The sequence below is a fragment of the Aspergillus novofumigatus genome, assembly GCF_002847465.1.
Source record: "Aspergillus novofumigatus IBT 16806 chromosome Unknown P174scaffold_2, whole genome shotgun sequence".
NCBI classification, from domain to species: domain Eukaryota; kingdom Fungi; phylum Ascomycota; class Eurotiomycetes; order Eurotiales; family Aspergillaceae; genus Aspergillus; species Aspergillus novofumigatus.
Genome location: NW_020194275.1, coordinates 2,966,083 through 2,977,719, shown reverse-complemented (window position 1 = coordinate 2,977,719; position 11,637 = coordinate 2,966,083). Strand labels below are relative to the sequence as shown.

The 11,637-nt window shown below is 52.3% G+C and overlaps 5 protein-coding genes across 5 annotated transcripts; 3 read left to right on the top strand and 2 right to left on the bottom strand.

Annotated features, from left to right (window-relative positions):
- The first annotated feature begins 15 nt into the window (after positions 1-15).
- On the top strand, positions 16-1,895 carry P174DRAFT_448962 (MFS transporter). Its single transcript, XM_024828801.1, has 3 exons — positions 16-343; positions 395-1,144; positions 1,201-1,895. Exons 1-3 carry the CDS (start codon positions 89-91, stop codon positions 1,885-1,887), a joined length of 1,692 nt encoding a protein of 563 aa, XP_024685920.1. The 5' UTR covers positions 16-88; the 3' UTR covers positions 1,888-1,895.
- Positions 1,896-2,260: 365 nt separating this feature from the next.
- P174DRAFT_510365 (putative nitrate reductase) lies at positions 2,261-5,944 on the top strand (the record flags this gene model as incomplete). The annotated part of the gene is made up of 9 exons (XM_024831666.1): positions 2,261-2,341; positions 2,565-2,656; positions 2,734-3,634; positions 3,655-3,723; positions 3,765-3,980; positions 4,045-4,208; positions 4,267-4,655; positions 4,706-4,829; positions 4,888-5,944. 9 exons carry the CDS (start codon positions 2,261-2,263, stop codon positions 5,657-5,659), a joined length of 2,808 nt encoding a protein of 935 aa, XP_024685919.1. The 3' UTR covers positions 5,660-5,944.
- Positions 5,945-6,290: 346 nt separating this feature from the next.
- On the bottom strand, positions 6,291-6,503 carry P174DRAFT_418294 (uncharacterized protein; the record flags this gene model as incomplete). Its single annotated transcript, XM_024824679.1, has 2 exons — positions 6,291-6,359; positions 6,396-6,503. 2 exons carry the CDS (start codon positions 6,501-6,503, stop codon positions 6,291-6,293), a joined length of 177 nt encoding a protein of 58 aa, XP_024685918.1.
- Positions 6,504-7,422: 919 nt separating this feature from the next.
- Positions 7,423-8,688, top strand: P174DRAFT_457995 (putative sexual development protein (LsdA); the record flags this gene model as incomplete). The annotated part of the gene is made up of 3 exons (XM_024829603.1): positions 7,423-7,466; positions 7,588-7,924; positions 7,981-8,688. 3 exons carry the CDS (start codon positions 7,423-7,425, stop codon positions 8,686-8,688), a joined length of 1,089 nt encoding a protein of 362 aa, XP_024685917.1.
- A 1,320-nt stretch (positions 8,689-10,008) lies between these two features.
- On the bottom strand, positions 10,009-11,330 carry P174DRAFT_418292 (polysaccharide lyase family 1 protein; the record flags this gene model as incomplete). The annotated part of the gene is made up of 4 exons (XM_024824678.1): positions 10,009-10,347; positions 10,407-10,640; positions 10,698-11,064; positions 11,128-11,330. The coding sequence occupies 4 exons, from the start codon at positions 11,328-11,330 to the stop codon at positions 10,009-10,011; spliced, it is 1,143 nt and encodes a 380-aa protein (XP_024685916.1).
- Between the last annotated feature and the right edge of the window lie 307 nt (positions 11,331-11,637).

Genomic DNA, 11,637 nt, shown 5'->3' with positions numbered 1-11,637 from the left:
CCCCTCGGACAGTTCTCTCACCATTCTCCAGGACACTTGTCTACTGACACTGGTGCCATCTATGTCTTGACTTGCGCAACCGCACCAAATGGGTGTAGAATCCATTGACACGGACTACACTGCGAACACCACCAGAGACCACTTCAAGTCCGGCACCGCATTCCACAGCTACGATGACGATACGTTTTCCTATACTGACACGGTCGAGCTGTCCGTGGCGGTGGCAACCCCAGGGAGCAAAGAATGGAGGCCCCGGGTCAAGGAGTGGCTTGTTCTGATCTGTATATCGATCTTGACGATGCTGGTCGCATTTGATGCGACAATGGTCATACCATTCATCCCGGTAAGGGCCCTCCAAGACAACCCAGTGACTCCCCTCTTAACGACTGGCCAGGGCCTATCACTCACGTTTGGAGAACCGCTCAGCAGCACCCTCTGGCTCAACTCATGCTATCTTCTCGCCAGCGCAACAGGCCAGATCTTTTTTTCGATGCTTGCTGAGGTCATCGGACACGGGCCGCTTCTGGTCGCGGCAGCGGTCCTCTCAACAGTCGGGACGGGAGTATGCGGTGGCTCCCTGCAACTATCCGAGCTAGTTGCCGGTCGATTCATACAAGGACTCGGCGGAGGGGGCGTAGTATCCGTTTCGCTGCTCTGTCTGGCTGAGAACATCCCCGACAAACACCTCATACGCTTCTCAAACTACGTCTCCCGGGTCCGCCTGGCGGGCGCCATCCTCGGCCTAGTCATGGGCAGCTTGTTGTACGAGTACATCGCCTGGCGCGGAGCCTTCTACTCGAGCTTCTTCTTCTGTGCGCTCGGCATGCTCGTCATCCCCTTTGCGATTGAGCTCCGAGGCCACAGGGGGATCTCATTGCGGACTTTGCTAAAGATGGACTGGCTAGGCGGCGTGCTGACTCTCCTGGGCCTCTGCTCGCTGCTTATAGGAATCAGCTGGGGCGGAACAAGCTACCCCTGGAGCGACTGGCGGGTTCTGACGCCCCTCGCTATTGGGTCATCCTCGATTCTCGTGCTAGCCGTATACGAAACGAACTGGGCCTTCCGACCATTCTTCCACAGGAACGATTTCCGCACTCTCCCCGTGCTGATGATGTACGCCGGCAGCTTCCTGCACGGGTTCACGGTTAGTCCCTCCCATACTCCGAACTAACTAACTCCTCGCTAATTGCAATTTCATAGCTCTTCTACCACCTCCAAAACCTAACCATGTACTTCATCTTCGTCCGAGCGCTCCCCCTCCCATTAACCGCCACCAGCCTCGCCTCGATAATCACCCTCGCCCTCCTCACCCTAACACTGACAGAGAAGCTCGCAGTCCTGGATAATCGTCGACACTGTTTCTGGCTGGTCCGCGTCGGATGGATGCTCCTCATTCTGTGCACAGGGTGTCTCGTAACGCTGGACTCGACCACCCCAACCGCAGGATGGATCCTTGTGCTCGCCGCGACAGGCACGGGACACGGATGTCTTATGTCGGGATTCAGAAAGTGTCTTCGGCCGGCGCCCGTGCCGAGGGATTATGGCGAGCAGGAGGAGAGAAGCGTTAACCCTACGTCTGCACTGCTGATGTGCGCGCTTTTTCGGACGGTGGGGATGTGTCTTGCTGTTACTGTCAGCGGGACGCTGTTTTTGGGTCGTGTCGCGGTGGAACTACAGGGTCAGTCCTTTGAAAGTGCCCAGGGACAGGCGACGGGGACAGCTGCTTGGGCCCGTATCCCGGAAGACCGGTTCAGGAGCACCTGTGCAGCCAGCCTGGAATTTCTGTGGTTGGTGCTGACTGGGGTCGCGAGTCTGGGGGTGTTTCTTCGGTGTTTACTAGGGCCGTGGGATGAATGGAAATTAACCAAGCATTTCCCAATGATATGACATCAGCGGAATTAGTTTCCTCTTGTGTAGACCATCTGCCTCTGTGCCTTGATTCCCGCAGCTTTAGTTCGTTCCAGCGGGGGAGGCAGCAAGGCTTGGCCCAGCCTTAAACACCATATCCCCAGGCTATCCCGCAAAACAGGGACACTAAAATGCATTTCGTTGTGTCATGGAATCCCATTCACCAGCCCATTGGAAACCGCAGTATCCCACTCCAGAACTCTATTGCCCTGCGTGATGTCATCCGCCTCTCATGGGAATTCCCCATACAACGCATCTCCGCGGAAGCCAAGATCATTTAAATACATTGTAACTCGTAGACAGACAATCTGTATTCCCAGCCATTCAGGAAATTATAAGTAGTCAGGCAAACATGCCAAAACCCACCGGCGCAACCGACCTCGAAGTCCTCAACGAGCCGGACTGGACGCAATCGCACAGTCACCGCGTCGGCGTGCGCAACCGCGATGATCGCTTCCCCGGTCTGACACACGAGGGCGACGACTGGCGCTATGAGCTCGAGAAGGAGGCCGAGAGACGGGCGGAGGAGCTGCGGGCCAAAGCTAAGAGGGGGAGCTGCTAACGGTGCGGGACTTTCTGCAACAGCAGGAGGTGAGCATATTCATATCCTGTTTTCCATGTCAGTACCTAGAATGGAGGGAGGCTTATCTCTGTAGGACTTTCATTTGAGGAGGCCGGATGTGCATCCGAAGCATTGGCGATATGTGCTGCATACGACGGAGGAGTTCATCAAGGAAGACCAGCCATGGTTGATTAACGAGAAGAAGAAAGAGATGAATGAGCAGGAGAAGGAGAAGGAGAAGAAAAAGCAGCAAGAAAACGGAGGGAGCAGCAGCAACAACAACAACAACAGCAGCAGCAACAGGAGCAGCAGCAGGAGAAGGAGGAGGGTGGGGGTGATGGCTCGGAGAAGAAGCCTGCCGAGTCAGGTCAGGAAGGACCAGATCAGGGAGATGAGGAAGACTCGCAACCAAAGTATACGCCGGAGCAACAGGCACTCCTGGCGTATCTGAAACAGGAGGCAGAGTATATGCGGTCGTTGAAATCGAACGACGGAAAGGGCCATTCGCCTGCAGGGACTTCCTTTTTGCCAGGAGAGATCGACGAAGCCGATCAATTCACTCCGGACAACTGGGTCCCTCGGACAGACCACTTGATCCGATTAACCGGGAAGCATCCGCTGAATGGCGAGCCAGATCTGGTCGAGCTCGTCGACGCAGGTCTCATCACCCCCAATTACCTACACTACGTGCGCAGCCACGGCCCAGTGCCTCATCTCCTATGGGAGAACCACAAACTGGAGATCTCCGCCGGCAAGTCGCTGACCTTGTTAATGGACGATCTGAAGGATAAGTTCGAGAGCATCAACATTCCCGCCGTAATGGCGTGCGACGGAAACCGGAGAAAGGAGCTCAATCTGATCAAGCGCAGCAAAGGGTTCAACTGGGGTCCGGCCGCCGTAGGTTGTGCCTACTGGAAAGGCGTGCTCGTGCGGGACGTCCTGCTCATGGCGGATATCCTGCAGCTGATGGACGAATACAAGGATGTGCCTCTTTGGGTGAATTTTGGAGGTGCCGAGATTCTCAGCGAAGGAAAGTACGAGACCTCGATCCCTCTGGACTACTGCATGGATCCTTGCAATGATGTGATCCTTGCCTATGAGATGAACGACTCGCCCATACCTCCCGACCATGGCTACCCACTGCGCTTAGTGATTCCCGGGTACGTGGGGGACGTTGTGTGAAGTGGCTAGAGAAGATCTGGGTGACGGACCGTGAGAATGACACCTATTACCACATCTTCGATAACCGGGTCGTTCCCCCTTTGTAACCGATCGGTTTGACGAAATAGGTCAGACCATGTATCGTCTCCCGAGCACGGCATGCAACGAACAGATGCTGAACTCTGTCATCGCGAGGCCGGCGCAGGGAGAGAGGATAGATTTCACGGAAATAAGAAAGGGCAGGAAGTATCGAATCATGGGTTATGCGTATAATGGAGGCGGGAACGAGGTACAGAGGGTTGAAGTCAGTCTCGATGGTGGTCTCAACTGGCTGTATTGCGTTCGCAAGGTATGTCGGTAGCGATGTTTGCCATGGGTAGTGATGCTTTCTGACGCCTATGGATATGGAACAGTTTCCCGAGGCACCGCTGCGACATGGCAGGAAATTCTGGACTTGGTTGCACTGGCATGTGGACATCGACATCACGCAGCTCCTTCGCGCTGAGCAGATTACCGTCCGTTGCTGGGATGTGAACAAGAACACCCAACCGGAAAATCCGACGTGGAATCTCGAAGGGTGAGTGTCGAGCCATGCAAGTAAATCGGAGGTAAATAGCCTTGCTGAACACAAGCAGCATGATGAACAATTGCCACTACGTCGTCAAGTCCGAAACCTCAGTGGACCCGACCAGCAATAAGCCTTACCTGCTGTTCCGTCACCCCGCTGAAGCTGGCACGGGGGAGAACGGGTGGATGAAGCCCTCGATCGATATCCAGAAGGAAGATATTCGACGATCGGCCGCCGTTCCCGAGAAACAGTTTACCCGTGAGGAGATTGAGAAACACACGACGGATGATGACTGCTGGATCATCATCAACGGTAAAGTATACGATGCCACCAGCGTCCTCAGCTGGCATCCAGGAGGAAAAGCGCCCATTATAGCTCACGCCGGCCGAGTTCATCAAGATACGTCGGAGGAATTCGAAAGTATTCACGACGATTATGCTGTTCAGAAACTAGAGGGTACGATGTCCTTCTCAGTCCCCATCATAACACGCTAACGTAATGAACAGAGTGCCTCCTGGGATCCGTCACCCAGAAAACGCAAGAGTTTATCAAGCACGACGCCGAAGAAAAAGCTAAGGAGAAAGCGAAATCAGCAAAGGAGGAAAACGAGGTCGCTCTCAAGCGTCACAAGTATGTCCTCTTATCCTTCGAACAAACCATGACTATCAAAAGCTCACCTCCATCGTAGATGGACCGCGGTCAGATTCCTCCGCAAACGACCATTATCGGAGGATACAAAATGCTACACCTTTGAGCTCCCTTCCAAAGACAAAAAGCTCGGTCTGGAAACAGGTCAGCATCTCCAGATCGGCTTCCACTTCAAGGACCGGCTCGTCGTTCGTCCATATACCCCTACCCGGCCCATACTGGAGTCCGAAGAAGACGGCACATTCGACCTTGTCGTCAAAACATACTTCCCTAGTTCCGCACAACCAGGCGGCACGATGAGCAATATCCTCGACTGTCTCCAGGAAGGCGAGGAGGTCGAAGTGAAAGGGCCCGCAGGCGAGATCCGATACCGCGGGAACGGCGAATTCCGCGTCGACGACAAGACGTATCGTTTCGATCACATCACTTTGATTCTGGGAGGGTCGGGCATCACACCAGGGTATCAGCTCATTGCACGGATTCTGAGGACAGAACAGGGGAACGGGCTCAAGATCAGGGCCATCGACGCCAACAAGTCCGAGGATGATATTTTGATGCGCGGCGAACTCGACAAGTACGCAAAAGAACATCCGGAGCAGTTTCAAATTACGTACGTGCTTTCTCACCCTGCGGACGACTGGAAGGGAGAAAAGGGGCATGTGAACGAGGCAATCCTCCACAAGTATGCCTTTGGGCCGGGGGAGAAGAGCGTTGCGCTTCTGTGTGGTCCGCCAACTATGATTCAGAAAGCGGTCTTGCCGGTTCTGAAGAAGTGGGGATATGATGAGGACAAGAATCTGTTTGGTTTTTAGTATTATCTTTTGGATTTGCACCTTCCTAATTCCCAGTGGGAGGACTTTCTTTGGAACACTCATGGCTTGTTGCACTGCGGCAGTTGCTTAGTACTCTGGTGTTTGGATCCCCTGAAGCAAGTGAACTCGGAGCAAGCTTGCTCGCATCAGAAAGAGTTGCATGGCAAGTAGACATAAGTCCGGCAGGATCAAGCACAAGTAAGGTGTAAATAAAGACAGTCTGCACTACATTCCAACAAGACCTCGCCTAGTTCCAAGTGGTCGGCGGGGTCCCCTGTCGTCATGCCAGATAGAAAGTACGTGACACGATAGAGTCTATAAGTTCGGTTTTACTTTTCTAGTCTTATGGTGCAGTACAAAATCAGAACGACTGTATAGACCGGTTGATTGATTGATTGATTGATTGATTGATTGATCGACTGGGTTGTTTGACTGACCCAGCGTAGTATACAGACGGTCGAAGCACATGACGATAGGCCAAGCATTATGCATTACATTCATTCACAATGACACATACATTGCGTAAAGACAATAGCAAGGGCAGCTCCAGCTGCTGGTATCGAGCAAGTGAAATAAATTGAGCAGAATAAGAGCAAGGTGATAGAAGACACAGAGTGAGAAGACATGCTCCTCAGTTCCGGGTCATGAGCGGGTAGGGAGTTGGCACCCGCTTCAAGCCATAGCCAGAGTGCTCGTCCGCCTTTGAGGGCGTTATTTTCAGTTTGAATGAACTGACTCGCTCCTTGAGCGAGGACTCGGTGGAGTCGTTTGCTGGCTTGGGTCTGCGGAGCTCGTTGACGAGCTTGAGGTAGTGCTTGAGGAGGTTGGAGCTTTCCTTGGCCATGATCGAGCAAAGGTGAAGTAGTCTTTGGAGCTGAGAAGAAGAAAGGTCTTTGAGTTCAGATGAAAAATTTGCTGTCTGGCAGAGTGTTCTTGGAGGAAGGACGAGGGATGGAAGAGAGAAAAAAAAGGAGAAGGCAAGAGGAGGGAGGGTTGTACTCCTTCGGCTGTCTAAGAATAGATACCGTTCCAGAGAAATCTGAAGGAAAATGACAACAGAGTGATGCCATCAGATGTGGAAGTTGAGCAGAAGACTCAAGAATAGGGCGCTTTGGCTTGGGGCTGGACATATATTACCATTCGAAGAGGTCAGGCACACGAAGGCAGTGTTGATCGTCAGAATGATGCTGAGCTATGTCGTGTGAAGCATCTGGATACTGGCACTCGATTTCCTTAGAATGGGCTGAAGAAGGACTGGCACTTTCAGATTCGTAGTTTACATCTAAGTCTCAACTGTCATTGACATTCGTCTCAAAGACTCTGCAGGAAAGTGCAATGGCAGCAGTGGTAGTACCTTAGTACTAGTAGCCGTCGTCGTCGTCTCCGTGAGCTAACGTCCTACTATCTAAACCTAGATACACCTAACGTCTTGTAATAGCAACCAAAATGGTATACTTCAGGCCGTGTGAACAAAGGAACGAGACGGACATCACCTTATGGACCTAGGTCTTGGAGTCAAAATCCGTCCTTTCGCGGGAGCTCTGCAAAGTCCTTGCGCTTGGAGGGACCGCATGTAGTCGGTCACATCCTGCCTGTCTGAGGGCTTCCGAGAGTGTTGACGGCGGGGACATTGTTGATGCTGCTCTGCGCCTTCCTGCAAAAGACAAGGGAAGGAGCATCTACGCTCAATACAGCTGGCTACTCTTGTTTGTTTATATGAAGGCGATTTCCCTCTGGCAACTTCGAAATTCTCCCTCTTCTACATGCTCTCCCAGCTTAAACTCCATCTCTTAGATCCATTCCACTCGTTACGCCTTTCAGTTTCATATTCTCTTACTGTCCGACATTTCTCTTACTGTTCAACCTTCCGAATTGCATCATCACTGTCATCATGCAGTTCCTTCTTATTGTTTTTCTGCTCTTCTTAGCGAATCCCACTCTCGCTGCTCCACACCGGCGGGGCACAATGAATCTTCACTGCCGGATAACCTGCCCTTTCCTTCTCCTGGTCAGCTACGGGAAATAGAGCTGAGAGCACATGGAACGCTGCCAAACACGCCTCCTCCAAATAACATCAGCCGACAGGGTATTGTCAACCTACAATGGATCGCCTTCAACGAGAACTTCGAGGTGGCTTTCTTCAACAGCCTTCTTCACAATGTCACCAACAATGTGACGGGCTATGAGATCCCCGGTGATGATGAAGGCGAAGAAGATGAAGAAGACCGGGATATGGTCATCCGAAGTCTCACTGCAATTCTTGCGGCAAGCCTCCTCGGTAGACACATCAATCAACGAGCTTGACTAACATTTGACTTTAGCAAGAAGAGTTGCATGAATTGAGCGCCAATATGGCCCTTCAACACTTCAATGTTTCGCCCATCCTTCCTTGCAGGTATCACTTCCCTGTCTCCGACTTTAATTCCGCGATCGTCCTCGCCGCCAATTTCACCGATCTTGTCCTTGGAACCCTGCAAGACGTGGTGGAGCGCTTTGCCGTCGGGGGTGACTTCAACTTCACTCGAATCATCTCGTCGGTGATTGGAAACGAAGGCGAACAAGAGGGCTGGTTCCGCGTGCTGCAGGACAAGATTCCCAGCGAACTTCCCTTCCTCACCACCAGTGATCTCAACTTTGCTTTCTCCGCCATACTCAATGCTTTTGTCGTCCCGGGCAGCTGCCCGAATATCCATGAGATTCCACTGCAAAGATTCCATCCCTTGGCCATCCTGACACCACCTGAAGACCGGACGCAGATCATCCAAGTCGCCTTCAGGGCGGGCAGACACATGGCGCAGCGATTGTGGATGACCTATATCAATCAACAGAATCTACCAATAGTAGAATCAATGAACATCATCTCCACCGAAAACCGGACGGTTGTTGCAGAAGTCCTTTTCCCGTACGACCAGTTCCTAATGAACGGACTGACCATTGCTGCTGTGACCAACAGCAGTGGTCCGTTCCGCAACGCGAATGACGTGGCTCGGGCGACAGTGGCTGGACCTGGCTTAATCATTGTCAATTGAGTTCTTGTTATGAATCGTGCTTTTCAATCTTCCATTATTATTGTTCAAGGGTCCCTGTTCTTCTCATCCTCCTATGCTGTCTTCACGCTTGGTTGTTTGGGACTACAGGATTAGCTTTAGGTCTATGGCAAATCACCAGTGATTGCCTGTAGGTAGTTAGGTATAAAACATTAAACGGTACTACAGATAGCTCTCTCTTCTCTCTCTTCTGTCTCCTCGGCCTTGACGCTCACTTTGTATTGTACGATCCAACGAACATCACCTCCACCAAAAGCTGGACGGGTGTCAATGTCGACTGACATTTCAATCTACCAGACTGCGCGACTGTACAGGACCAAGTGATCAGTAGACTATTTGAGTGCTAAAGCAATGTAGTGGCGGCGCGGCCACCTCCACGAAGTTCTTCGTGGACCCGGACCGTTCGGTACTCTTTTTCAGCGATGCCAACAGTCGCCCGGGGGTGACATCTCGTTTCTTCTAGAATTGGCGTAGGTTGGAACATAAGAAGAAAATTAACAAGGGAATTTCGCGAAACAGGACTGGCTATTCCGCAATTACTAACATTATTCAGCAGTCGCTGCTCCGGAGTGTTGTGTGAGTGTCCTATGATAAGAGTCGATGTCATATTTTCCTGCCTCATCAATGCATCATCCAGTGCAGGAGTCCAGGACAACACAAAATGAGCATCCGCAAAGTCCAAGGCTTCCCAGACAAAGCCATCATTGAAACCATGCGAGATGACATTCTAAATCATTCCGAGGATACCACATACGAAGCACTCTATATAGTTGCTGCCCTGTCAACTACGACTACCATGTTACGTGCGAAAATTTCGCGACTGTGTGCAAAGACCCGGACTATATCAGCCGGTACATCAAACAGGCTAAGTTTGAGGGGCAGGGGACCGAATGTACCCAAGCACTGGTTTCCTAATCCGCAACCGTTCAAAGCTGTTCGAGTTCTGAAGGAGCAAACCACGCAGAATCTGCATCGTGAAGCTTGTGTATCTACCTGCCTGCCCGCTTCTAGGGTGAATGCCCGTGGCTTGGTTACAGTGGGTAGACCTAGCGTGATTGTTGTTAATTAAGGTCATAGGTACTACTCTTCCTATGGTGGCCATGCTTGTTTGGTTGGACTTCAGAAAACTGGATTAGCTTAGGTCTTCTGGCGAGTCACCTGTGATTGCCTGATATGGTTATGGTACTTAGGTACAAGAAAATTAAAAAGTGTTACCAGATAGCTCTCCCTCTTCTATCTCTTCCCGGCTCCCCCGCTCACCTTGTGTTATGATTCAACGAAATGTGCAGGCCCGCTTGCAGCTTACAGCTTACCGTTGCCAGCATGGGCGGTAACGCTGGAGACAACAGTGCTGTAGGCAGCAGCAGAGGCAATATTCTTGCCCTTGAACTTCGAGAGGATGTCCGTATCAGCCTGGCTAAAGGCACCGGAGCTTCCGAAGCCGTTGACCTGGCAGGTGCGTCCCAGGGAAGAGGAGCAGGCCTTGTTGGTGTTGGCGTCGGGGGAGGTGAAGAGCTTGCCGGAGATGGGGGACTCGGCGACGGCCTTGACGTTCTGGAAGACGTTTCCTTCGGCGACGACGTAGGCGCCGGAGCCGATCTCGAAGGCGTGGCCGGCGTTGTCGTACCAGTAGTTGTTGACCTGTTCTCATTTCGTTAGTTTATGACATATGAAAGGATGAGGTGAGGGGAGGGACGTACAGCGTGCAGCAGAGTGTTGCCCTGGACCTTGGGGGAACGGCCGCTCGTGTGGTAGATGTAGTTGCCCTTCATGGTGACCATGTCGTTGGAGCCATCAAGGTAGATGCCCCAGTAGTGGTAGCCGTTGCAGGTGGCCGAGTAGTCGGTGACACCGTCGATGTAGCAGTTGGAGATGGTGATGCGGTTGTCGGCCTGGGTGCCGAGGACGATGTGCTGGCGACCAATCCGGGCGGTCTAATCCCGTCAATATATCAGCAATTGTCTCAAGTGAGCACGGTTCGAGCGACTTACAGTGACGTGGTCGATCCAGACGAGGTCAGAGTTGTTGATGGTGATGGCGTCTCCACCCCAGACGTACTTGGGGTTGATGTCCGTGATAGCGATGTTCTGGATGATGATGTTCTTTGCGCCACTGACGATGCGCAGACCCTTGCCCTTGATGACGCCGGCGCTGCCCTGGCCAATCAGGGATTTGTTCGAGTTGACGGTGATGCCGAGCACGCCGGCGTTGTCGTAGCTGACGCCAACCTTGGGGGCGTTGGGCTCATAGTTGTCGCACCATGAGTTCTGGTTGATGGCCAGCTGGCACTTGGCATTGGTGCCCCAGGGGGCGCAGCCGGTTCCGCTCGTGGTGCCTTCAGTGCCGCGGAAGTCGAAGCTGAGGCCACATGTTAGCTGTTCCCGTTCATCTTTCATCTGTCAGGGCATTGGGGTTGAGTACGTCTTGGTGAGGACGATGACGCGGGGCTGGCTGTCACCGAGGTATGAGACCAGCTCATCGGTTGTTTTGGGGTAGACGGGGGAGGCATTTCCACCTCCTGTTACGCCCTTTGCAAAGCCCTCGGCGGCTCCAGAGACGCCAACGGCCGCGGCGGTGCTGGCCAGCGCAGCCGTGACTGCGGCGAAGAGAGAGGTATATCTCATACTGACAGAAATGGCAAGAGAAAGAAAGAAAGAATGAATGAATGAATGAAGTAAGCACTAGAGTGAAGAGCAAAGGAATGAATGGGTTGTTTCAAACAAGCATTGCTCACGGGGGAAGCCTTTATATATACACTTCATCTCGGAATCCGGACATGGTCCAGATGGAGACATCAAGAGATGCAAACCCCTATTATCAGATCCGGTTCATCTATCCGAGTCAATAATGCAGGGCCAGGCTAAATAGAGACGACTTCTTAGATGAAACATACCGGACTAAGCCAGCCCTAAAAGCACCAGTAAAACACCA